Source organism: Beta vulgaris, chromosome 7, assembly GCF_026745355.1.
Source record: "Beta vulgaris subsp. vulgaris cultivar EL10 chromosome 7, EL10.2, whole genome shotgun sequence".
NCBI lineage: Eukaryota > Viridiplantae > Streptophyta > Magnoliopsida > Caryophyllales > Amaranthaceae > Beta > Beta vulgaris.
In genome coordinates, this window is record NC_079208.1 from 7,521,348 (window position 1) to 7,549,336 (window position 27,989).

Genomic DNA, 27,989 nt, shown 5'->3' on the forward strand with positions numbered 1-27,989 from the left:
GCTAGGGAAATTACAAGGGGTGCGCTTCTTGAAAAGGTCTCTCATGAAAGAGAACTCCGTAATTTTGCTAGGCAAGCTAGTTCCGCTGCTCTTTTTATCCAGGTTTTCTCTCTTTCTCGTGTAATTCATGTTGTGATTTGCTATTTGATTATCAATGTGACTTAATTTGCTTATGATTTCGCTACATTGTCGAAATGATTGCTAAGTTGGCTAAATGTTGGGGTTATTATTGGAGATGAGAAGAATTGCAATTTTTAGTTTTATTAAGAAAGGTGATTACAATAGTATTGCATAAATGTAGATCATTGTAACAAGTGATCGAGACATACTTTCACTTGTTAGGCCATGTTCACTTCAACTGATTATCGAACTGAACTTATTTTTGCTGAAAATAGACGCAGATGCAATGATAACTTGTAACAAGTGATCGAGGACACTTTCACTAGTTAGGCACTGTCCACTTTAATTGATTTTTATCGAACTGAACTTATTTTTACTAAAGTGAACTTATTTTTGCTGAATTGAACATATGTTTACATAATTAATATTATTTTGATGGATAATATATTGTTTTCTCTTATTTAATTTAATGATTTTTTTTCTCTGAAGTGAACTTATTTTTGCTGAACTGAACGTTATTATTACATTTTTACTTGACTTGTGGTTTTAGAGTGAACTGAATAGGGCCTTGCTTCTCTCCTAATTAATAGTAACATATAGGCTCACTATTTAGTTAGGAGCAAGTCTTGATCTTTTATATAAAGGTCTAGATTTCTATTGCTAAATATGCTGGAGGAGATAGTGAGACATACACATTACTCTTTCTGTTGCATGCTACAGCATTTTAAGTCGTTAGTGATTGGCTATTGTTGCATTTGACATAGAATCTTAGTCTGAGGGAAATTCTGTGCATTGGTGTTTGTGTTGGGAATAGTTAGTGCTTGTGCTGGTAAAGACCTTCACTTTAAAGGTTATCTTCTCAAAGGACCTTTAACATGAATAAATTATGTTAAAGAAGCAATGTGTTTCCGACTCTATTTGCAATTTTTAGATCATTTGATCTTGCATATGTTGTGTGTTTGGTGAAAGTTACCAATAAAAAGCATTCAAGAGTTTTTCAGATCCCTTTTCAAATTGAGCTAACTTTCTCATAAACGTCATCAGAGGGTTTGGCGGCGGTACAATGTGTCAGTGAGAGTGGCATTAGAGTTTCAAAAGGAATGGAACCGTTCAGTGCATGATGCTTCAAGGCCAATGAAGAAAACCTGGATTTCCTGTTCTTTATTAAGGCCCTTCCTGTTTTTTGTGACTCATTTATCTCTCAGACGGTGCACCATCCAAACCCAGGCTGTGAACTCTATGCGCAGTTGTTTTGTGATATTATTGGAAAATTTGAATTCGACAGGTAACTGTATATATTGTACTTATTTTGACTTGTTATGACTTATCAATTCTTTATCTATTTGGATATGCTTGAATAATTGAATTTATATAGAATTGACTGGTCTGAAGTGTCTCAGTTTTGATTAAATATGTGTGGATTTGACATTGCCATGTAACATGTTCCGGTGAGGTGACTGTCTGCCACTTTATTTTCTTACGGGGGACTGCCTTGTGTGAGTGTGTGCTGCTTACTCAGAGCATAAAAAATGAGATCTGTTTGATGGGTAGGAATTTTAATTATTTAACCTTTTCACGTTCGAATTTCTGGTTAAGGAGTATGTGATAGGAATGCTTGTCCAACAACAATGATTCCAACTTGTCATAGTTCCACAATGGTCTATGCATCATTGCAGCTCTTTTGCATCTGACCCGACTTGCATACTTAAGCCCTTCAAAAATTGTTGAGCTTATTTCTTTCACCAATCACTGCCCCCGAGTTGCATTTTGTTTCTTCATCATTTTCCAGTTTCCCTAACTCCTTGGTCCTGGAATATCTTCTCTCTCATCCATCTCTTCTAGCTTCTTTTTTTATTTCTAGGTAGCCACTTGCATAAATTCCTAGATATCCCTAACTATTTATCACATTTGCTAACTAGTTGTCATTGAAGATTCTATTGGATGCAACAAACAGACCCATATTACTTTTTTGATTTATTTCATCAAGTAGCCTAAAGCTTATAGTAAATATATAAGGCCCGGAAATTGGTGAAGTTCACTAGCACAGGTTGTGATTTTGGGCACCATTCACAAATATATCAAGGTGGAGAATCAGAAACTTATGCTAGTCGTTTGCAATGTGTAAAAATGTCTTGAAACGTCTCAAGTAAATTTTGTGCAAATTCCAGTAAGGGGTAAAATCTGATTTCGCTAAGCATTGTGCTGCATGGCTGTATAGTATTTTGGCACACTGTGCAGCCTCGTCTAGTAAACTTCTAGTCTGTTTCTGGTTTGCTACCGCTTGTTGCTGCATTGGATTGCAGCTTATGGTAGGCTGCGTCAGTTCATAATGATTAATTGCTGGAAATTCTAATGTCAACAGTGCACACTTATGAAGAGTCCTATAACTGTGCTTTTTAGAACTTATGCATTTAGACTTTATGAAACATATATCCTTTTGCGATTTTTTTCTATTACAAGAGTTAATAGTATATTTTGGAGAGACTTATGTATACTTCACGTGGGATTTCCAAATACTCCAATAGGGAGTACAGGAAATCCATTAGAACACTCCATTTGTTACAGGGATAGTCAATCTTTTCTTCTATATCTTTCCATTAAATTATAATGAAAGACGCTCTATATCCTTGCTGTGGATTTCATGGTCATAAACCGTTCATCTATTTCTGTTCCTATTTCATTTATTGAAAGCTGTTCAAGTCTCTGTGTTAACTCTAGAAGGCTGCTAAATGCATTTTGCTTCCATGAGATAATTGTAGAAGTGCCTCTGATTTTTATCAGGGTAAAATTTCTATACGTTGGCAAATGCTTTCTTTTATTTCTCTTGCCTTCCCTTAGCTGATTCTGTTTTTTGTTAATGGTGATGATTCCCTGACTGTTATAGTTTCTGCATGTGCTGAACATGAATGAAACTTTAATGTCTTTGACTGGCGTCGCATATACCTTATCGTTTCATATATATATATATGTGCTGTAGAATGGTGTGTGCTTGATGATTCTGTTTAGGCATTTTTGGCAGATTAATGTTACACATTCGTGAAAGAAATTAAGAAGGGTTATGAGGTTGTATATGGAGTATTCTATGTCCATTTCTATTTTCTACAGTCTTTGCAGTTTTTGTCATTAAGATGGAGCAGATCTAAGTCCACTGTTAACTAGTGTATTAGTCTACTTATACTTTTCTATCTCTATCTGTAGACCAAGCAATAAACTTCTGTTCTTTAGCAATTGGTACAATCGAGGAGCAAAGAACATGGAGCTATCAAGTAAAGAAGCTAGTCTCTTTGTGTTCATTCGTACTTGCAGACTATGATAATTATTCTAGAGGGAGTTGTGAAGTTGTCTCTGTTACAGCGTTGTTAATGCGTTTGGTCATCAACCTTACTGATTCAAGGGGATGGAAGTGCATATCTGACGGAAAATGTGAGGATGCAGACAGAGCAGTGAAGGACGTGATTAGATTTATTGGCAGTGATAAAAGTGGCGTATATAGATCTATTGGGAGATACATGACTAAGTTGGATGCTTCTTGTGCTTCACAAAGTGTTGTTCAGAAGGATGATACGTTTCTGATTACTGCCAGTGCAATAACTTTAGTATTGCGACCATTTCTGGCATCCTACACAGATGGAAAGGATTCTTTACCGCTGGATATACAATGTGCTGCCGAGCAGTATTGCTTATTCATCCTTACAGTACCCTGGCTGGTTCAACGTATCCCAGCTGTACTTCTGCGTGCTTTGAGGCATACGTCTACTCTACTCCCCTGCTTTGAGACTCTCCTGGTGAGTAACAAAGTCTGCTAATAATATAATATTCTTATTTAACACTCCTCTTATTCCTAAATAGGTAACTCAGGGTTGCTTTTCTGGACATTGTTGAAATGGTTTTCAACTAAATAAGTTGTGTATCATTATGAAATTTTGCTGGTTATTTTAATATGTGCAATGTATGGTGTTATGTTAATTATATCACTTGCGTTGGTGGGAGAGGAGAGAGAAGTGATGATCAGCGAAATTATGGTTGATGGTGTTGAATAAGGGTTTGAAGTGGTGATAGAGGCGTTCCCATATCATATCCCAATAATTTTTATTAGGGTATTATGTTTTTCTTAATTCTTCCTAGAGGGGATTCAAAGGATATATGCCGCAAAGTATTGCTGGTTCTAGGTGTTTGAGATTATAATTTTATGCAACAAGTAAGATATCTCAAAATATGTTGTTTTGCACTTATGGTTTTGAATGATCAGAAAATTTCCTCGTGATTTGTAATTTTGTTTAAAGCATTGTTGAATTGTTTGTACTTGGTAGTGTAAATTACACGGTCCTTTCTCACGCTTCGATGGCTGAATCCAGCGGACTTAGTCTAGTATTTGTATTACTCGTATTGATCTCTAGGCTCCTCTCATGAAAGTACTGTTTTCAATCACACCCTCACAAGATGGGGTGTGAAAGTAATGTGGAGAGTGAATAATTTCACCTGAATTGACATGATAGAATTTCTGCGGTTTGGTGTCTTCTTTACCATCCTTATAAGATTCAGGCTCATGGGGTCTTACTTAGTGCATCCCCTTTTATTTTTTTGTGTTAGTGAATTTTTTTTAAAAAAAAATGAGTTTGGTGGACTTGTGGTTCCTACTCACTGTAATTCTTCTCTTTGATAACATTTCTATTCTTTTCTAAAAAGAGGCTTTTTTTTTTTTTTTGCATGAACTATGTAGTCATATGACCTTGTATGTAAACCATCAGAGGGCTGATCATTTCATGGCAGGTGATGGCAGATCTTAAGTGAACAAATCTTGCTCAAATACTCAAGGATGGATCAATCTGGAGCTTCTGACCCTAATTATATCCCTCATGTTGGTTGGAGTCTTTCCAACATTATAAGTCTGGTAACAGGGAGTGAAAATAAATCCATCGAGTCGAGCAATTTTACTGATGGTATAGACATTGTTAGATATGTCAATGTGCTCAATTTGCTTGCTGAGAGGTTCCTTACTCAGATTGAGAGTAATCGATTTGCACCTAAAGAAAGACAAGCAGTGGAGGATGATGGGAAAAGTGCTGCCGATTCATATACAAATTTTGCCGCCCCAACCTTTGAATCCTTAAATTACATGGACCTGTTGAGACCTGTTTGTCAACAGTGGCATCTTTCAAAACTCATGGTCACAGTGAAGGGTAATGTCACAAATGAGAGTGATTCATATACGTCAAAGTCTGATCCAAAACACATTAAATTTTTGCAACTGCTTGATATTGCTCATTATTACTCTTACATGATAAGAATATATTCAGCCTTGAATAGGATGCTTGGACCATTGCCGGTTCTTAATATGCTTTCGTTTACTCCTGGATTTCTGGTCAGCATTTGGGGAATTCTGGAGCATGCTCTATTTCCTGAAGCAGCTCAAGCTTCTGGAAATGACTTGTACCATACTGCTGAAATGTATGGCAACAAGTCTGCTGGGACTTCAAAGAGAAAACAAAAACGGCCTAGTAAAGATGGAGCTGCGAAATGGGTTAATGTATTCCATAAAATTAGTGGAAAATCCCAGACAGATGCAGCTAATAGCTCTGATGGGATAGATGGTCAAGTTGTAGACAACCAGGGAGAAAGCAATCTAGATGATCAGTGGGATGTTGAATCTTTAAGATTTGGCCTTGATAGCATCTCAAAGGAAAATTTATGTCTAATTCATCTGTTCTGTGCCTCATATGCCCACCTACTATTGGTTCTTGACGATATAGAATTCTACGAGAAACAGGTAATACTCTGAAAGATATAAACTTTTTGATTGGTTGGAAAGCTTACTACCCTTTGGTTTCACTATTAACTCAGGACATCTTGTTGCATAAGTCAGGTTCCTTTCACCTTAGAACAGCAGCGCAGGATTGCATCAATGCTAAATACACTTGTTTACAATGGCTTGCTTCATAATACAGCTCGACAGAATAAACCAATAATGGATGCAGCTTCTAGATGTCTTCAAATGCTATATGAACGGGACTGTAGACATAGGTTTTGCCCTCCTGCCTTGTGGCTTTCACCAGCTCGAAAGAGTAGGCCTCCAATTGCTATGGCTGCCAGGACCCATGAAGTTCAGTTGGATGTCAAATCTGATGACAGTTTGGCCTTTCCGAGCATGGGTTCTTTTATAACTGTGACTCCTCATGTGTATCCTTTTGAAGAAAGGTGGGTACTGGAAGCTAACCTCCCTTGATTTAAGCATAATTTTTCGAATATATGAATAAGACCTGCAATGTACTTGCAGATCTTTTATTTTAAAATTACTTGTGAATTTGCTACTTGTCGTTCACTTGGAAGTTGAAACAAAAGTTACATGTTCAACAACGACTCTAAGCACGAGGTGTGCAGAATTTCTACATAGATGTTCCCTGTGCATATTCAAATTTTTTACTGCCCCTTTGCTATATGGTTTTAAATGGTAGTAATGGTAATGCTTTTTAGTGTTAATTTGAAAGGGAAATCCCATGTTAGTTTTTTTAATGATAATTCTAATTCACCCCAAAACTTCTAATAACTTCAATTTTCTTACAATCCATTAACATTTGAGAAAGCGGTATTGAATAATTTTGAAAATTTATGAAGAAAAACACATGTTTGGAATGAAGTTTCACTGCCATGGACATTAATATGGGAGTTTTTGTACAAAACTAGACTAAATTCTCTTATCATTACCACCAATTATTAGTGCCTACCAAAGTGGCTGTTAAAGTTTTAGCCTCTAGGGCCTAGGCTGTAACTTTAGCACTGGGCACGGCTGATATGTCTGCCAGTTTAGGATGCTTATGTTATTCTCTCTATTTGATTTGTAAAGGTGGTCCTTATATCTTATGGGACGTTTGGTAGGGAGTTCCAAGAAAGGTAGTAATCAAGATCTTTATTTCCCTTAGAGAGTGTTCGGTTGATCTTTTTTAAGTCCCTTTTCCCCTTTGTTTCAGTTTAGAACTATCCCGGATCCCTTAATCCTGAGTTTGCACCCCCTCCTTGGGATTTAAAAACATAAGCTCCTCTACATCTTCACTACCTTTGACCAACCTTGACCACCACCATAAATACCATCCACCCCAGCTCAATTACAAGCTCCACCAATAGCCCCCGACAGTCTAATACCACCATTACCACTGGCCATCATTTGCTTAATATTCGGATCCCTTGAAATCTTGAGAAACATTGGATGATTCTATGATTGACATGCTGACGTTTCAGAATTAGATGTTATCATCTGCTAGTTGTTAAGCTCAGTTTTTGTTGCTACCCTTCTCTAAACTAGTCATGTATATCTTTACTTGTTTACGTCATTGGCAGGGTTCAGATTTTTAGAGAGTTTATCAAAATGGACAAGACTTCTCGCAGGATGGCTGGGGAACTCAATGCCCCTGGTGATCGATCCATTGCGATTGTAGTTCGTAGGGGTCATTTGATTGAGGATGGGTTTGAGCAACTGAATTCTCTGGGAACAAGGTTAAAATCATCCATACATGTTTCATTTGTTAGTGAATGTGGTCTTCCCGAGGCTGGACTGGATTATGGTGGTTTGTCCAAGGAATTCTTAACTGACATTTCAAAGGCAGCATTTGACCCACAGTAAGTTGTCTGCATGCTTGTCTTTTATTTGATGTAATTATATTTCATTTCATGTAAGTAAAGCCTGGATTTGGATTCTTGATCCTAAGGTATGGACTCTTCTGTCAGACATCAACTTCCGAGGGATTGTTAATCCCTAATACTGCTGCACGATTTCAAGAGAATGGTATTCAGATGATTGAATTTGTTGGAAGAATCGTTGGAAAAGCTCTGTATGAAGGAATCTTACTGGATTATTCTTTTTCACATGTTTTTGTCCAAAAGCTTTTGGGCCGCTATTGCTTTCTTGATGAGCTTTCTGCACTTGATCCAGAGCTCTATCGGAATCTGATGTATGTCAAGGTATGATTGATGTTTGAGTATATTTGATTTGAACTGTTTTCTCAGCTTAGTTTTGAGTAAAATACAATTAGCAGAATTATCATCTTTTAGATCCGTCAAGTAGCAGAAATATAAATTGTGAAGAGTATACAGGTGAGGAGAAGGGACATCATACTGGTTGTCACCGACCAAGTGTCCCCTCAAACTGTTATCTGTCTGCTATTCTTGAGAGATAAGCTGATGGCATTTGTTTGAACATCAATTCTTTAATTGGCAATTCAACTGCTCCAACGAAGACTGTACATATGTATGTGTAAGGATATTAAATATACTCATTGGCACGTTTCTTAAGAATGCCATGTGAAGAGGAGAGACTAGAGAGATAATTAAAATGTGGGACCAATGTGTTAGGATAGATATTGCCAGACAAGGTAAACATTGTAATTAATGTGGAACTTCCAAATAAGGGAAAACATTGAAATTAGTTAGAACGAAGGAAGTATATGTTCAATATGAGTTGATATAGGGGGGGTGTCTCACCACGCATGATATATTTCTTTTATTCCCATCTCCGACCCACCACCTGCCAAATCTCCACTTGTCCTCAATTAATTGGGCCATTGGTGCGGATGCGAGACAATTTGGAGCCACCAATGCATAGTTGTGGAAAACTTATGAAGGATAGACCTCTAAAAGAAAGTAATTCTTGTAGGGAAAGGTCTAGATGCCCCTAGTACAAATATCTTAGAAATCATCCCTATGGTTTACGAAAAACTTGTTATTTTTGGCTGTTTTTATATTCGTGAAATTTACAGTGTTTAGCTTGTGGTTTTTCTCTCTCCTCATGCATGGCCCTCCTCAATATTTGTGTCATGCCTCTATGTTTCATACATTTTGACTAAGGAAGTATTGAGGAGGTAGTTAGAATATACGGCTTGTAAATATGTGCATCTGCTGAGTACTCTAGCTAACCACCACTCCTTAAAGAGGTTAGAACCTAGAATACTCTAGAAAATTTGATGTGAGCCCCATTAATAGGGATGTTACGTAGCAAGCTCGCAAACACAAACACAAACTGTAGAAACATTCTTCATTTACCCTCATTCTTCTTAACCATTCTTTCCTATAACCTTAGATATCCAAACTCAACACTGCGCTTGCCTAATTGAAGCACAACCATTGGATAAGACTGAGAACTCCATTAGCCTGCATATGTAATGTGACTAGTCATCAAATAGTCAGCTCATGACATAAGTCTTAGTTTGTGCATATTTTAGATACATATTTAAGTCAAGATATTAATACTTATCATCATTAATAGTATATTACCCAAAGAAACTATATGGGCCTATTTGCACTAAAATCCTAAACAAAAGGATTGTTGGGAGATGGGATCTTTGGTTGCTTTTTATCGGTCACTTAAGATCACAATAAATTTAGAAAATTCTTTGTTTTATGCCAATTTGCATAATTACTTTTCCCTAAGCTTCTAAAAGTGTTCCTTGTCTCCTCATTAAATTGTTTTGAGTTGAACCTGATGGGAAATTATCTTTTTTGGACAAAAAAAATTAAGAGAGAAGTCCTAGGAAGTAGAAAGTAAGAGAGCAATACCAAAAGTAAGAGACAAGTTCTAAAAAGCAAGAGAAAAGTTCCAAAAAGTAATATAGTTTTTGCATTAAGTAAATCTTCCTTGGTTTCTTCCCACATTTCCTGTAGTAACAACTTAAAGAAAGCAAGGGAGTAATAGGATTCAAGGTATAGAACAGTGCACTTTTTGACTTTTGGCTGAAGATTAGCCTTGGAGCATCCTCATTCATGATCTTTAAAAATGATCATCCCACTTCCTCTCTAACGTTTTGTCTGAAAAAGATATCATCCCACAATCTTTTCCCAACTATCTTCTAAAGCATGAATAACAAAAAAGATCATCCCAACTACTTTTTCCTCTCTTATTTTTTTGACCCCATCCAACTACTTTTTCTCGCTTATCAATTTATTATTTATTTATTATTCATATGAAATATCTATTAATTAACTGATAAACAAATATTAAGTAATTAAATTAATAATAATAAAATTGTAATTATCATTTTATAATTTTTTTTTTTTTTTGAGGGGGTTTATCATTTTATAATTAAATTATCTACATAATTAGCTTTTATTAATTAACTAGCATACTTAATTATCGCTTATAATCATTAATTGAAAAATAAGTTATCTACCACAACTTGTTTCCGCAGGGGGTAGGTTTTGTGATTGATTGGGTGGTGGTTTTGAGGGAGGTGGTGCTCATATATATATATATATAGAGAGAGAGAGAGAGAGAGAGAGAAGGTCATACTAATTGTGAAAAGGATTGAGTTGGTTGAACAAACTCTTCATAATCATCACCTTCTTATTATTGACCACCAATATCATGACCATCGACCTCATTGTTTGGAGATGAATTTTCTTGGTATTGAAAAAATCGATAATTAGAATTAGATTGACAATATGAAAAGTTGTCATTGTGAGATGGAGATTCATGGTAAAGGTTATCATATTGAGGAGAATAATTTTGAGAATTTTCACTCTATTGATTCGTAATTATTTGAGAGGGTTGGCGATAATCTGAGTGATTTTCAGAGGTATTTAAGTGATTTTGTTGTCTATGAATTTGGTTTTTTGAGCGGTTTTGGTTTTGATTTCTTATATAATTAGGATTATTAAAATTCATAATTATAAGAATTTATAAACAAAGAGCAATAGAAGAAGAGTAATGAAATAAAAATAGAAAAAAATTAGTAAAGATGAAAATTTAATTGTGTCCAAAATATAGCAAAATGGGTCTATATTTATAGAGCTCGAAAAAATAGAGCCGTATTTTTTTTATTTTTATTTTTAATATATAACCATTGCAAAATTTACAACGGTTATGTTTTAATAACCAATACAGGCGTGTGCTGCCGCGTGACAAGTGGGCCCCACGCTGGCTTGATTCGCGAGCTCAATTTTTTTTCTTTTCTCCCAGTCAAAACGATGCCGTTGTGATTGGAGCCGTGAGAGGGTCGAGCTGACACGCTCCACCTGTGTCAGCGGTAGTCGCGGAGTATCATTTGTCACGCGGCATCACACTTGTCACGCCTGTATTGGTTATTAAAATATAATCGTTGTAAATTTTGCAACAATTATAGTTTAAAAAATACAAAAAAAAAACCGACGACTCTATTTCTCCGAGCTCTATACATAGAGACCTAGTTTGCTATATTTTTGACACTTAATTTTCTCCATCTTCACTAATTTCTTCTATTTGTTCTATTTTATAACATTACTCTTCTTGCCATTGTCCTTTGTTTATAAATTCTTATAATTATGGATCCGAATGATCCTAATTATATAAGAAATCAAAATCAAAACCGCTCAAAAACCAAATGCAAGACAACAAAATTGCCCAAATATATCTGAAAATCACTCAAATAATCGGAACCCTCTCAAATAATTACGAATCAATATGGTGAAAATTCTAAAAATTATTCTCCTTAATATGATAACCTTTACTAGGAGTGTTAACGAGCCGAACCGAGATTGAACATGTACAGGCTCGGCTCGGCTCGAAAATGTTTGAGATTGAGCTCGGCTGGAGCTCGAAGCTCGTCGAGCCTAAAAATCTAGGCTCGGCTCGAGTTCGAAAGACTCAAACCCGAGCTCGGCTCGAGTTCGGCTCGAAAATAAAAAATTTCAGATATTAAAAAAAATTCGGCAAAAAATTTATTCATTAGGCTTTTGATAAAAATATAGCCCAACATACTTTTGCCAAGATTAAACTAATATGAAAGTCAGGTAATGCCCATTTAATAAATAGGCCCAACTTCCATTGAAGTTTGTATCTCTTTATCCACATATCCTTTTAATGCAAAAGGTTCACTCTTTCCTTTCCTTCCCCACCAATGTGGGACTTCAGAAATTTCATATAACAAATCTTGCAATCACAAGCTGCACTTCACCGATGTGGGACATTTGCAATTTCGTATGATGTAGCTGTACCGCTCTAGCATGCATTTTTTTTTTTTTTTTTTTGCAAGAGGCATGCAAGTTTTTTTTTCCTTTTGTAATATGTAGTTGTTGACTTTTTTTTTTGAGGGGAATGTAGTTGTTGACTTAGTGCCACCTTTTTGTAATATTTTTTTATAGATATGATGTATTCAATGTTTATATAAATATTTAAAATAAATGTTTATATAAATATTTTAAAATAATTAAACTAGTTAATTAAAGACTTTATAAATAGTCCCATAATACAAATAAGACATAATTTAAAATGAAGTCTAGTGAAAATTAGTAAGATTTTATAATGAGAATAAGGTTGTTGTTCACCTTCTATGTCGATGTGGGACATTAATATCTTATATAAAAAATATCTAAAATACTTTCGAGCTAGTTAACGAACTCTCGAGCCGAACTTAGGAAGGCTCAGCTCGGCTCGTTAAGGTCTTGAGCCGATCCCGAACTCGAGCCGAGCCCTCCCGAGCCGAACTTTGACCGAGCCGAACTCGAATAGTTTGCGAGCCACCCTGGCTCATTAACACCCCTAACCTTTACCATGATGCATCTCAAAATGTCAACCTTTCACATCGTCAATCTGATTATAATTATGAATTTTCTCAATACCAAATTTCCAAACAATGAGGTCGATGGTGATGATATGGTAGTCAATACCAAGAAGGTGATGATTATGAAGAGTTTGTTTAGCTAACTCAATCCTTTTCACAATTACTATCTCCCTTTCTCTCTCAACCACCACCTCCCTCACAACCACCGCACACCTAATCACATAACCTACCTCCTACAGAATTGTGGTAGATAATTTAATTTTCAATTAATTATTAAAAACGCTAATTATGTATACTAGTTAATTAGTAAAAGCTAATTATGTCGATAATTTAGTTATTGAAATGATAATTTCATTATTGTTAATTTAATTAATATTTTTTCATCAATTATTAATGGATATTCATATTATTAAGAAGTAATATATATATATATATATATATATATATATATATAATATAATATATATATATATATATATATAAATATATTATATATATATATATATATATATATATATATATAGTATATTGTTATAATGGCGGTTGAGTGATGAGAGAGAAAAAGTAGCCGGGTGGGGAGAGAGGAAAAAGTAGTTGTGATGATCTTTTTTGTTGTTCATGTTTAAGAGGATAGTTGAGAAAATACTGTGGGGTGATATTTTTTAGAGAGAGGGAGTGGGGTGATCTATTTTAAAGATCATGAATAAGGATGCTCTAATGCTTCATTCTTGCCTTGGTTGAGTAGGGTTTAGGCCTTAGGGTTATGTACACAATGCGACGGATTGTTTTGACCCATATCATAAGAAAGAGGCTGTCACCTAAACCTTGTTTCTTCCTTTGAGGGTTGATATTAAACTATTAGATTGTTAAAACAATGGAGATTTAGATGAATCTAGAGATAAAACCTTCTAGTTGGCGGATAAGTAAAGGTTGTTTCCTATCAAGTCATTGGAATCCCCAGCTGTAAATTTCTCACTTACTACTCTCTTGATTTTGTAAAATTGGAAGTTATAAAGATTAAACACCAAAAATGTCATTTCAAACTCACACTACATTAGAATTTGACAAGATTTGGGAGTATGAGTTTGATGGAAAGTGAGAGATATTACTGTAGTTTGATATTTCCATGTCAATCGACAAGATAGATGGAAGAAAGTATGGACATTATTTGATGGTCCTGTGGAAATTGTCATATAAGTGGACCATAGTATATGATATGGGTGATAAGGGTGGTGATGATGCCTAATCTGATTGTACGCAGTTTGTCATGCTTGTATCTTGTGTTGTCGTTAGGTAGTGATGGGAGCATGAGAGCATCTTCTTGGAAGAAAGGACGACGTTTGAGTTGAGGATTTGACGTTGGCTTCTTAGAAAATCCTTTGGGAAGGCCACTGAAGTTATTACAATTATGAGGGGGGGATATGATCTTTCTCTTCTCTGGTAAATTGTGACTACTCCCTCCGTCCCAGAATAGTCTGAACACTTTCCTTTTATGTTTGTCCTAAATTATTTTGAACACTTTTATTTTTGACATGGTCCCACTATTAATATATTATTTTTTTACACTCTTGGGTCATACACGGTACCTTTTATCAATAGAAAGTTACCCAACTTTCTCTCTCTAATTAAAATACCCCAACTATAATCACGTCTACTTTTCATATAAAATCACATTTGATAACCACACTACAATTTATCATCTTAAAATATGTGTCCCAGCAAGTGTTCAGATCTTTCTATGATGGAGGGAGTATATGGTTACACAAATTTGTACTTTCTTCTCTCCAGGAGAGTGGAGACCTTGTTTATAGATGACATTTTTGAGAGTTCAAGCACATTTAGGCTTGAAACGATTATAACAAGGTTTCTTATCAGCTAGCTCACTTGGATTGTTTTTTTTTAACTGATGTGATTTGTGTAAATAATGCATTGGGCTACCTAGCTTCCCTATGGGATCTCATGATGAGATTCAAGGTATAATCCGCCCTCTCCATATGGATAGTATAAGTAACAAAGACAAAATTGTAATACACTTGTATTATTTTCCTGATTAAGAGAACTTGCTGCCTCCTAAGGTCTTACGTTATGACCTTGTATTGTTATACGTAATTCCTTATAATGGTTGAAGTGTGCGAGCTTTAGCTTTTGCACTGAGATAATTGTGGAAAAAGTGAAAAACTCATACCCATAAAGAGATCTTTTTCTTTGGTTACAAACTTACCATGGTCATATGGATTGTAGTATTTCTCGACTTGATAGCTATGTCTTGTCTTAGGCATGTGTAACTTGTGATGTGCTTATGCTTGCAGAATTATGAAGGTGATATAAAAGAACTTTCACTTGATTTTACTGTCACCGAGGAATCATTGGGCAAAAGGCTAATCATTGAGCTTAGACCAGGCGGCAAAGACACCAGTGTGATTAATGAAAATAAGTTACAATATGTTCATGCTATGGCAGATTATAAACTGAACCGGCAGGTAATTAAAACTGTCTGCTGTGAATTTATTGTGTTTTCCAGACCTGTTGGCTATTAGGCATGGTTTTATGTAATAAACTGAAGCACTTGTGATGTTATTTGTAGATTTTGCCACTATCAAATGCATTTTATAGAGGATTGACGGATCTCATTTCACCATCCTGGTTGAAGTTATTTAATGCCAGTGAATTTAATCAGGTACTATTCCAATTTATGCTTCTTGTTGCTTGAACCTATCTGGGGTACTTTTGAAAATTTTGAAAGATTTTTAATCTTCAGTATGCAAATACACATGAAACCTTGGTAACTCCTACTTAATGTGTCCCTGATGTTGTCTATGTTAAACGAGATGCACAGCTGTACATTGGAATTGACTTGGCTATAGTTTTCTAAATTCGTGGGCATATTGGCTGCAAGAATGATGTGGCAATGACGTTGATCACCATTCATGAAGCAATAGCTTATCTAAAACAAACCTTTGGTCTGGTCTAAAGGTTTATGTTAATAGCTTGCTCCTGCTACTCGAAATAATAAGCACCGGGGAATAAGTTGCGCTGGTTTTTTATTTAAACATGCATGCTTGCACGTGTTCTCTCACTGAAAAGTATATCATTGTTGCCTGTAATGAAATCTGGAATTATCTGGTATATGTTAGTTAGAACACATGTGATCTCAAGTATTTGATTTAAATGATGACAAATTCTCCACAGTTGCTTTCAGGTGGCAACATTGATATTGATGTTGACGATCTGAGGAAAAATACACGGTATACTGGTGGCTATTCTGACGGAAGTCGAACAGTTAAACTCTTTTGGGAGGTATTTAGAATTTTTGGGTTGTTTCAGTTTCTTCTAGTTCAGTCCATACGTCTAAATCTGTGATTTTAATATTTGAATCATGTAGGTTAACCTTTTATTGGTTACAGTGGAATTTAGCAGATGAGCAACCTTATGCTTGTGCCACTTCTCTAAATCCTTAGGCGCATTCCAACCTTGATACAAAGGCAGATGAATTTAAAACTCCCATGTAGGTGCTCATCTACTGGAGACTAGTGTACCTGGGGGGTTGTTAGGTGACAGCTTTATGAAGAACCTTTTTTACTTGTGAGGTTTGCTGCATCTTTAGACTTTAATGCCCAACATCAATACATGAGATAGAGTGAATCTCTTTGCAGCCTTCTGTTAACTTTGTAATCTGTGTACTTGTTTAGCTAGTGGTATCAATATTCTCATGTTTGTGTGAACCAATAAGATTCTGGTTTAAAGTATTATATCCCTTGTTTAAGTAAAGCTTTGGCAATCATTGGTGGTAAAGCATATTGCTCTACTGTGTTTACATGGAATGCTTGTGTGATTCTGAAATAGTGGAAATCATATAGTATCTTCCCCCTTCTTGTACAAGTGACTTAGTGATGAATGATGATATCAGAGCTTCAGAAAACTGATTCGTAGAGAATGAATTGTGAATCTATTGGATCTTTGAGGGAAAGTGAATAAGTTGTGAGCTGCAAATATCGTTTGCTTACCTAATTCTGAGTGTTATATTCTTTAGAGCCCAGATGTTACACGACAAATGCAAGATTTATTGACCTCTGTAAATGCATATGATAATTCTTCTCTTTGTTTTGAGTTCCACAGTCCCACATAGTTGGCAAAAGATATTTAGATTGGAAATTTATTTCGCAATACTTTTCTATATCTTTTATGGCAGGTTATGACTGGTTTCGAGCCAAAAGAACGGTGTATGCTTCTCAAGTTCGTCACAAGTTGTTCACGAGCTCCACTACTTGGCTTTAAACATTTGCACCCAACTTTTACCATCCATAAGGTACTCCAATAACACTGAAATACCAACTTTATTATTTGGTAAATCGAGCAATAAAACAAATTTATAGTTTTTGCTCATTTAAAGAACTATTTGTATCGTTGATGTTCAACAGTTGGGCACTTCATTTAAAATCCCAATCATGTGCTTTTATTAATATTTGCTCTCTACATGATGATAATGATGATGATGATTTTGTAGTGGATGGAAGACTAAAGATATCAGGTCTTCTTGTTATGTTGTCCAACTCTCAGGTTTCATGTGATGTGCCTCTTTGGGCTGCTATTGGAGGACAGGATGTGGAGCGGTTACCCTCAGCGTCGACATGCTACAACACTCTAAAGGTAATATTCAAACACGATATTGCTATGTTATTGTCACTTCAATTGTGGAACTATAAATCATCTTGGTAATTCCATCCTGTTTACTCTTTTATTCTTGCTCTTTTTCACTTGTTGTAGCTTCCTACATATAAACGGGCAAGCACATTGAGGGCAAAGCTTCTGTATGCAATCAACTCAAATGCAGGGTTTGAACTTTCTTGAGTACTTCTGTCTGCTTACTAATTCAGGTGGTATCCGTTAGCTTTCGTTTATCTGCATTTTTAACTTTTTTTTTTTTTTTGAAGGAATGCATTTTTAACTTTCTATTTCTGCGATCTTTAGTGATCAATAAATTTGATAGGGTTAATATGAAAGATGTACTAATAAACAATAACTATAGGCTTAAATGAACTGTCCTGGTTTAAATGACGGACCCTGCATATTTAGCAACATGTTGGTGTCTTGTCAAGTACTAAGCTTCTAGGAACACAGCTAGTACTACTAAATTCTTACTAAAGCACACGTGCTTTACATGGAGCAAAATCAAGTAGTCTCAAGTTACACTCCTTTATAGATGTTATCTCTGCCAGAGAAGCAGAAAGATCCAAGCCCCCGGTCTGTGGTTCCATGGATGAAGAAGGATCGAAACTGTTTCATGATGATTTAACCAATCAGGGGAAATCCCTGAGTTAGGAGAGCACCAGCCAATACGCTGTTCGCTGCTTCAGAAGGATGAAACCCATCCCAGAAAACATACTGTGTAGCATTGGAGCATGTCCCCACGGACCTTTCATTGCAAAGTAGGGATGTCTCTATTGTCCCCGTTCCACAGCAAGCTTTCCTTGTTTCAAAGAACCCTGCACCAGATACTTTATGTCAAAACTTGTATGAATTATAGATCACACTGTTCATAGAATTCTATCTTCAATTCTTCACGACACAATCATTAGGCTTTGTCTGGATCAAAAGAAACCATTTTCAGTGGTACATAATTTTTTTTTCATGAAAAACATTTTCCAAGGCTGAACATAACTGTAAATTACTAGAATGGAGGGGAGAAGATGGCATTGCTGCTTATTCCATCCTCGGGAAAATCACGTTTCACCCTTGTGAAAACTATTTTCCCTCCCTTACAGACCAAACTAGGGGAAGCGAGAATACTACTTTTTCAGGATATTCCTACCAACCAAACACTCCCTTGAGTTTGAGCTTGTTCTTTTCATATTATTTCTTCTCTCCAGTCTCCCGTATTAATTAGAAATATATTTTAGCAGTGTCTACTTATTAACAGCATCTTAATTTTGCATACAAGGTGCAGGTAGCAGCGATATTACCATTTTCAATGGGATGTGCTATCATCTCTAGGAGAGGCCGGTAAATGTCAAAAACCACCAATTTTAAGTCAGTGAGTTTTGTCTGCAAGCTCTGTGCCATGCCATTTAGTTTTGTGTTAAATGATTCAGCATCTTTGTTAAGTCTTGCTACACATTCGTTGCTCCCTCCTCCGAAGAGAGTAATGGCTGCTGGCAAACACCCCATTGGTGGTAAGCTTGTTACTCCGATCCTCCTTACTCCGAGCCCATACAATGTCTGTAAAAGTAAACCAAAAATTGTGTAATATATATAAATATTTTTTTGTAAAAGCAAAAAGGGAGTGAAAACTTAAAAAGATTTCCTCTTATTTTTCTTTTCATTTTACTTGGTTTCACCAAGAAGCTTCATTTGTCTACAATTTTTTTTTTTCAATTTGTTTTGTTTTTATCAGTGTAACATGATGTATGTGTATATACATATGTGATTATAGCCATTATGGTTCCTGTAATTTACTACTGAAGCATTCGCTTGTCAGAAGGCCCTTCTATTGGCGCAAAATAATGCATTCGGCAGAGTTATTGTTAACACTGATTCGGATACTCTGGTGAGACTACTCCGCTACCCTCATGCGTCCGACATTTCTATCCAACATACCCTAGCGGAGATTCAGCATCTTGCTGCTTCGTTTAGTTGGTGCAGGATCACAAAAGTTCACAGGTCACTAGTTTCTCAAGCTCATGATTTGGCGCAGCAATATAGACACAGTAGAATTGCTTTCATTAGTCTCTAGTTTTGTATGTTTTTGCGGTGTAAAAGAAACTATTTACTATCTTCAAATTAGGAGCCACATGTGATTTGGATTGTTTTAGCCCACTAAAATTGACAATAATATTATCAAAAAGTGTGCATGGATATATAATGTGACAATCGAATTATAAATTAGTTTTTCTTTTTACTGTCGTTATATATACTTCTAATTGATAGATAGTTTCACATAAAAAAAGGAGGGGGGAGGGAGACAGGGGTGGGTTGTAGTTGTAGGGTTAAAGTGAGGCCTGTATTGGATTTCTGGGTGGGTCTTGTGTGAGGGCAGTCAAAGGATTTCTTCTTATTTATAAACAAAAATATCATTCTATCTTTGAGAGATATTTTCACATAATAGTTGAATGTTAAAGAGTATTGGTTTTTCTTGTCAAATAATGTTTCTTATATATAAATAACCTTCTCATAACTATAATGAAAAAATAACGGGATAATTGGGTAAATTACTAAAAAATGGAGGAAGTATATGAAATTTGTTGAGCACAAATTCTTATGCCCAAAAAACAATTGTCTAGGGTGAGGAGAGGACGGAGCTAGTGGTTAAATTAATAATTTTGTTGGATTTGTTTTTATGTGTATACACCTTCTATCTCATATAATAGTGCTTGTAATAATTTGAAATTATCCCAATAAATTGTTCTTATTCTAAATATTTCTATTCTTTAGACTGTATTATTGTTAGAAATATTTGATGAAAATCTATTGGTTAGTTTTGTTTGTTCATGCAAACTTTTGTTCCTTTCTATATTTAATGTCGTTAGTGGATATTTAATGCTTGCTTTTTTTTTCTTTTAGTGATAGATCTTAAAGATGATTAACTTTTTAACACAAGTCCATTAATTAATGAGTTATGCTATATGCAGCCTTTAGGGTTGCATATAAGACATAAATACAATACTTAAAATGGAAATAAGTTGTAAATTTATGAATTTTTTTTGCATCAACTGATGTAATAAATGATCAATTAATGCAACTTATCTCCATTTTTAGCTTCTTATATAGAGCCCTTAGGACTGCATATAGTTTTTCCTTTAATTAATTATCAAAATCATCTATGTTAATTACCAAAAAAAAAATCCATCAAGGAGTACACAGGAAGAGTCATGGAAGTTGCTTTTCATGGAAAAATCAAGACTAGTGTTTGGAGTTTGCTCTGAATTGTTTGTCGAAGACACTCCATGAAATTAATGCTAAGGTAGAATAGGTTTGACAAAATTTGCTAAAATGCTGTCACAGAAAGGTGCTTCACAATTAATTTTAATAACACTTACCAATGTATCTTAATATGACCTTTGTTAAAATTTGACATTTTTCTGATAATTGGGGAATTTCAATAATATTAAGCTTGTACAATTAATAAATACCTTCATACAAACACGCTTCTTAAAAACTTATTTTGAGTATAAAAATCTATTACTACAGTATGATACATGAAAGTTAAAAAAAAGTTATACGATTAGCTAGATTTATCTGCACAATACTTCCATAATATCATATTTTTTATAATTACAAATTTATATGTATTGACTATTTGGTATAATTAACAATCACAGTTTGACCAAAAATATTGTATTTGCCATATAACTAGTAGAGGAGAAGGGCGGGTGTACATTGTATTTAGTGGAGTCAGTTGACTTCATTCAAATTAGAAAATTTTCCTTATATAATTAGAACTTTTTGAAAATTTTCATGCACAAATTGATTGTTTGAACCTAATTAAATAAAATATACTTCATTCATTATGAAATAAGTGAAACACTCCTCTTTTTTATGTGAAAGCTTTTAGATAGAATTGTTTCACATATTTCAGAACGTACGGCTCAAGTATTAATTCTATTTCGACCTCATTTAATACATATTTCTAAAACAAGGATTAAGAAATAGATTTATTGTAAGATGAAGAAGATTATGAAGAGAGAGACCTGAACGAAGTTGGTGAAAGAGGTCATGAGAAGGTCAGCATATTGATCAGGTGAATACTGTCGATAAACATAAGGATTGATGTAGTAATTCTGAATATAATCACTTGCTCCTGCACTTAGAATATGAATTCCACCACTAAACATTTTATTAGCTCTTTCACTTCCCACCATTTTTGTCACCTTACTCTGATATTCTTTGTAGTATCCCAACTGTTGCGTCAGTGATATCGCCCTCTACACAATATAATAATATACACACACACAACAAAAATTAATCAATCATATATCATATAGGCTCCGTTTGGTAGGGCGTAAAATATTTTTAGTGTAAAATGATTTTCATGGAAAACACAATTCCAAGATTAGTTTTCCGTTGTTTGGTTCGATGTAAGAAAAATGATGAAATGAAAGAAAAATGAAGGGGAAAGTAAGGAGGTAGTGAGAGGAGTGTACAAGAGAGATAAGGATAATAGTTTTCCCTTCATTTTGAAAGGAAAATGGTTTTCCATTATTGGAAGAGTAATTTTACCCCAAGGGAAAATGGTTTTAAACTCTTTTGCCAACCAAACAATGTAAAACTGAAAATAGAGGAAAACAGTTTTCCGGGAAAACGTTTTACACCCTACCAAACGGAGCCATAGTATCATACTTAATAATAACTAACGTTTTTCTAGCAAAGCTATTGCATGTGTGCATGCATATATATAATAACTTATACATAAACTATATGAAAAGGTTTATATGAAATGTTTTTACATATAAGTTTGCTGTTCTTTCGGAGTAGCCAGAACCAGCTGAAGCAAAGTTAGCGCCTATGAGTAGGTTCTTTCCTTGTGCTGCTTGGGTCAGGTAAGATGGTGGATATGCAGAAAACCCCAGATTCTCAGCTGCCAAAATCAACCACAAAATTTCAAACCCGTTAACTAGTTTGTGTTACTCGGGATCAGTGTCGGCTCGAACAATATGAAAGCCCTGTGTTAATACTAAAAAGTAGGTCTCTATATAAAAAATTCAAAAAATCTACTAAAATATACAAATAAATCAAATAACAAATATGCATCAAACTAAAATTTTCTTTTCAAAATCTTTTGATATATTCCAAGAAGAGCTGAATTCAAAAAACTTACATATATTTTGACTATCAATTTCAAATCTTTTATGTTTAAAGTTTTTTTGTCAAGTTGGGGACCTTTTGAAAGTGATACCATGTTCCATGGTCAGCTTTGGACATGCTAAGGGACAGGCCTGTTTGGACTTTAAGTACTTGTGTAAAACACGTGTATGTGTCCAAGTGTGATACTCAACTCGATTTTAGAATTTTTTTAATGAATTTAGTACAAAATGAAGGATCAAGTGGCTGGACCTAAATGTTGGAATGTCTAGGATCCGACGGATACAGGGTGATATGAAGAGAATAAAAGCAAAAAAGAACTCACCAGTAAAATCAGTGGCAATTTTGCCATTGCAAAACCTTCCAGTAGGAGTGTGAGTTACAAAGTCTCTACCATAAGGAGGAAAGTTAGCTTTGATAATGGTGTAGAGGCCATTATTGTTGCCTGTATCAGCAACAGAATCACCAAATATGCAAAGTATGGGTACTAGAGGCTCTGCTTTACTTTGTTGAGAAACCAAAACAACAAGCAAAATAGAAGAAAACAACACACTTTTTGCAAACACCATTTTCATTGCTTCCTTTCACTGAGAGATAGTCAGATAGAGAGAAGAGAGTGTGTGTATGTGTGTAAAATAGATGGTTCAAAATACTATTGAGGGGATGGGTAGTTGAGGTTGTATTAAAGGAGGCTGAGTACGTATCAGTTGCATAAGTTGGACACCTATCCAAGTCCTACCACACTACTACAGTAACTATGTGCAGGAAAGCTATTTAGGTATTGAATTTTTTGGTTAGTTTTCTTTATGGGGTGGGAAGTCGGTTGTGTATTTCTTCGTCTTAAACGGTGATTTTCCCCATTGAAGGCATCCTCTGTTGTTTCATTAATGGCTTATGCTCTGTTTCTTTTGGACTTATTTTCAGTTCAGTGGAATTGAGTTCCGTATTGTCGTTGTCGTTTTCATTGTCGTTATTGTTGTTGTTGTTGTTGTTGTTGTTGTTGTTTGTGTTAATATTATTATTATTTCAGTTCAATTTAGTTTGTTTTAGTTCATATTATCTCATTTTAAAAGAATGCGGCCTAAATGGCCAAATGAGTATAAAATACATCATTTGACTATGTGTGTTTTCAAAAATTAAAAAAGCTACAGACATGAGGATATCTTAAAAAGTCTCCTTTTACCATATGAGTATTTGATATAAAATTCGGTGACGCATGGGTATTTTATAAAGCATTGCTAATCGTTTGAGCCTTTTTTTTAATTGGATTTGAATGTCTTTTACTTTTTTTCCTTGTTTCCTTTTCATAATAATATTTAAGGAGCTATATTGCTAAGATGTTCCACTTGTTAAGCATGCTTAAATCAGAGTAATAATGTTTAAGGAGCTATATTGCTAAGATGTTCCACTTGTTAAGCATGCTTAACTTAGAGTAGTTTTGAGATAGTAATCTATTTGGAAGTTTCTTAGAATCCGAATAAGGAAAAATAATATGCGCCTAAAGAACTTGTGGTGGTATTTGAAGACAGTTACTGGTCCTAGATGCAAATTTGGTGAAGATCAACCCAACCCTTATTAGGAGGTTAGGGTGTTACATTGGACGATATTGAGGTTAGATTGTTCTTTCATGAAACACGTATATGCGGTATTTAGCATATCAAGGATTCTTGGGTCCAATGGTATGACTTCCTATCTCCCACATGGGAAATCAAGGTTCGAATATTGTTGGAGAGGGGGAGGGGGGTTGGCGCTTGTTGGGCCTCTGGGTGAGTGGCCCTTACGAGATAGCCCAAAGGTAATTCATCTTACACAAGTTTCTGAAAAGCCCCCCCCCCCAAAAAAAAAAGCGGTATTTAGCATGGCAGACCACGCGTTGGGCCTTTCCTAGTCTTTCTTTCTTCTTCCTCATGGTGCTAATTTGAGGAACCTTTATGAGAGATGAGGCTTTGAGAGGTGTTTGATATTTGATGGATGTCAATGAAGAAATATTGGAGTTTGGAAAGTCGGGAATTGGACCTTAACGGCTCGTTTGGTAAGAGGCCATAAATGGTGAGAATGGTAATGCATTATAGTGTAAATTTGTACTACAAATACAATGTCATTACCTGTGGTAATGCTACTTTATCCCAAGATTTCCATTTTCTTCCTAAAAACTCATTACCATCCATTACCACTTGGGGAGGTGGTATTGGGTGGTAATGGAAATTTATAAAGAAAACTCATGTTCTGTGATAAAGTTTCACTCCCATGGTCATTGGCATGAGAACTTCTTTACACATTTACACTATATTTCATTACCATTACCACTATTTATGACCACTAACCAAACAGGCCGTAAGTTCTTTATAAGTTAGCAGAAATGCTCTAGTTTCAACTGGTTTGCCTTGATACCTAAAAATAAGGGAAATAAATAAAAGCAAAGAGAATGTATGAAGAAAACTCTAAATTGCAACTGTAGAACAACCTAAAACTATATGAAAATGCAATCCTAATGACCCTTAAAATGTGTATAAACTATAAAACACACTTATCAGTCATCCAACTTAATTAATGTGTTAAGTTGATTAATTATAATACATGACACTCTTTTACTGGATTAAGTTAATTGAAAATAAGTTAGAAAAGAGTATCATGTGTCATAATTAGGCATTGAACATTATAGTTATATTATGTGATACCTGGTAACAGACTAGCATGTATTACACATTCTATAACGCGTCTTCCATTTTTAATAATCACTACATTTTCTGGTTATGATATTTTATTATTAATTACTACATAATCATATTTTGTACCATTTCCCTTGGAAAGAGAAGCTACTTTCTCGCCCCGAAAAGGAGATTCTAATTAAATCTGTGGCACAAGCTATCCCTACTTATATGATGAGTGTGTTCTGCTTGCCGAGTGGGTTACTTGATGAAATACATTCCTTACTTGCGCGCTTTTGGTGGGGTTCCAATGGGGGGAAAGGAAAATGCATTGGCATAGTTAGGATGATATGTGCCTTCCTAAGTCGATGCGGGGTCTTGATTTCCGCGACTTGCACTGTTTTAACCAAGCCCTTCTAACAAAACAGGCACTGCGTTTGTGTCAAGGTGACTCTGCTCTTCTTTCTCGGGTTCTACAAGCTCGATATTATAAAAATGTGGGTTTCCTTAAGGCGAGAAGGGGATATAACCCCAGCTTTACCTGGCGTAGTGTATGGGGATCTAATTAAGTCCTTGCTGTTAGAGGGTTTGAAGTGGTGTGTGGGTTCGGGATCGAGAATACAAATTTGGGATGATGCTTGGATTATTGGAAATGGTTCTCACTGTGTGTGCCTATGCCTCGACATGATAGTAATAGAGATTTGCGTGTATGTGATCTAATTGATGTCTCTAGAGGGGGATGGAATGTGGAGTTGATTGAACAAGTGTTTTTGAAGGAGGAATGGAGCTCGATACTTGGTATACCATTATCTCGTTTTTGGCCGGCCTGATGATCATTTGTGATGGTGGTCGTCACGCAATGGTGTCTTTTCCGTGCGATCATGCTACTGGCATGGCCGTCTTGGCCATGTTCGAACATGGCGCCTTCAGCATGGGGAAGGAAAGACAAGGTTGTGGCGGGATGTGTGGCGAATTGGTGGCCCTCCGAAGTTGACTCACTTCGTATGGCGTGCGTGTAAGGGAAGCTTAGCAGTGAAAGAGAGATTATTTATGCGACATATATGTGATTCAGCTATGTGCCCAATTTGCAGAGCTCCTTCAGAGTCCATTCATCATGCCATCTTCGAATGTAGCTTTGCCAAAGCTATCTGGCAGGTTAGTCCTTTTGTTACACTCTTAACTACTGCTCCTACCTCGTTCTTTGCGGAATTATTCGAGTGGCTGGTGGATAAAATTCCCCGTGACGAACTGCGCACTTTGTGTTCCCTTGCTTGGTATTGACGGAAGAAATTCATCTTTGAGCAACAAAGTGTGGAGGCTACTGTGATGGCCTGTAATTTTGTGAAGCTAGTTAATGATTATTGTATGTGCGCAAAGAATGTGTTTATGGGCTCAACTAATGTGTGTACATCTGCTGCAACGTGACGACCTCCCCCGGCAGATATGATGAAGGCCAATTTTGATGCTCATGTTGGTCCAAATGGTGAAGTTGGGTTGGGTGTGGTTTTGCGAGATTCGAGTGGTAGCATTGTGTTGTTGGGTATGCGACGTAGAACTGCTACTTGGGATGCGCATACTTCTGAGGCTATGGTTGCTTTGTTTGCGGTGGAATTGGCGCAAAGATTCGGGTACAATAAAGTAGTGGTGGAAGGTGACTCGTTCTTGGTGATAAGTGATTTGAAGAACAAGCCTGTAGGTGGCTCCCCTATCTTCCATATTTTTAATGATATTTGTAGAGTGTGTTTGAGCTTTGCCGATGTTTCTTTTTCTCATATTAAACGAGCAGGTAACGTTGTTGCCCATGTGTTAGCTCGTTGGGAGTGTATAGCTAACTCTGAGGTTGTATGGCTTGATGGATATTAGAGGAAGTAGTTAGTGGGCTTTAGTAATTTTGGGAGGCAAAATTTTAATGTAGAATTTGACAAGGGAGAACAATGGAAAAGACTTTTTATATTATTTTGGAAGATTTGTATTACATGTAAACACACCAACACCTAGGAGCACTCACATGAATTTATAGTGCTCTAAGTCGGTTTACAACCTAACTGCATATTTCTATTTTTTTCTTTTTCTTACTAGATCTTTCTAGTTTATTTACTAGATTATTGTTAGGCACATTCTAGAATATAGATTACATATTTTACAAAAGTAACCAAGAATCTAGATTAACATTATTTTAACAAAAAAATTGATAAGACATATTGAGAAGATGGGTGTTGGTAACATGAGTGCCAACAATGGAACACAGAAAGTATATATCCTCTAGTGGTTGGTGACAAGTGCATCAACAAAAATTTCCTTTGAAGAATTTTGGAGTACAAGATTTTTCAGATTAACTTGATTATTTTCCTCAAAGTATTTCTACTTTGGGAGAATTTGATTTAATTTAAGTTCTCTATTTTCCCCTCAAAATCATATGTATTTTTTTCACATTGTATTTAATTTACGTATCTCAGATGTCCTTACTTTTTCCATTTCCTTGATATACATACCTAATATTAGATATAAACTGAGTAATTAAGGACGGAGGAAGTATATGCTCTCGACTCGATTGTATGAGTTTGTGCGAATGTATTACTTGGCCACGGTTTTAACGGTCACCCAAAAAATTATAAATCTCCAATAAACACTTCTATTTAAGTCAAAAGCACAATGCCATCAGTTGATGTGCATGAAATTTGAATGGACCTCATAATCTGCTCTTCTGGACTTGCATTCAAACCATTTGCAATAAATTTTTGTTGCAGGCTTTTCTGGCAAGTATTTGTGTCCCCCTTTTTCTTTTCTTCTCCCATTAAAACTTAATGAAGAATTGCTTTACCCAAAAATTGGCAGAACCATATTGAATTTTCATAGGTTCTTGGTTGACCGCAAATTTTCTTGGCAGAATCGAGTTTCTAGTTTC

The 27,989-nt window shown here is 35.5% G+C and overlaps 2 protein-coding genes across 4 annotated transcripts in view; one reads left to right on the plus strand and one right to left on the minus strand.

Moving 5' to 3' along the window:
- LOC104898562 (E3 ubiquitin-protein ligase UPL7) overlaps positions 1–19,545 on the plus strand; it is a 19,927-nt gene extending 382 nt beyond the window's left edge. Inside the window, exons 2-15 of one of the 3 annotated variants that reach the window (XM_019250775.2) lie at positions 1–102; positions 1,165–1,405; positions 3,319–3,905; positions 4,901–5,887; positions 5,984–6,315; positions 7,453–7,731; positions 7,821–8,073; positions 14,951–15,121; positions 15,226–15,318; positions 15,831–15,938; positions 16,831–16,947; positions 17,199–17,288; positions 17,406–17,515; positions 18,580–19,545. The exon at positions 1–102 is cut by the window's left edge and continues 21 nt beyond it. In XM_019250775.2, coding sequence (XP_019106320.2) covers positions 1–102; positions 1,165–1,405; positions 3,319–3,905; positions 4,901–5,887; positions 5,984–6,315; positions 7,453–7,731; positions 7,821–8,073; positions 14,951–15,121; positions 15,226–15,318; positions 15,831–15,938; positions 16,831–16,947; positions 17,199–17,288; positions 17,406–17,489 — 3,444 coding nt within the window. In that variant the 3' untranslated portion in view covers positions 17,490–17,515; positions 18,580–19,545. Of the gene's footprint in view, positions 103–1,164; positions 1,406–3,318; positions 3,906–4,900; positions 5,888–5,983; positions 6,316–7,452; positions 7,732–7,820; positions 8,074–14,950; positions 15,122–15,225; positions 15,319–15,830; positions 15,939–16,830; positions 16,948–17,198; positions 17,289–17,405; positions 17,516–18,579 lie in introns of those variants that run through there. The other 2 variants (XM_010685656.3, XR_008967146.1) reach the window with 2 other exon arrangements.
- Positions 17,670–23,193, minus strand: LOC104898561 (GDSL esterase/lipase At5g03820). The gene is made up of 5 exons (XM_010685655.3): positions 22,762–23,193; positions 22,082–22,212; positions 21,326–21,559; positions 18,602–18,857; positions 17,670–18,124 (listed from the first exon to the last, which is right to left on the minus strand). The coding sequence occupies exons 1-5, from the start codon at positions 23,009–23,011 to the stop codon at positions 17,931–17,933; spliced, it is 1,065 nt and encodes a 354-aa protein (XP_010683957.2). The 5' UTR covers positions 23,012–23,193; the 3' UTR covers positions 17,670–17,930.
- Between the last annotated feature and the right edge of the window lie 4,796 nt (positions 23,194–27,989).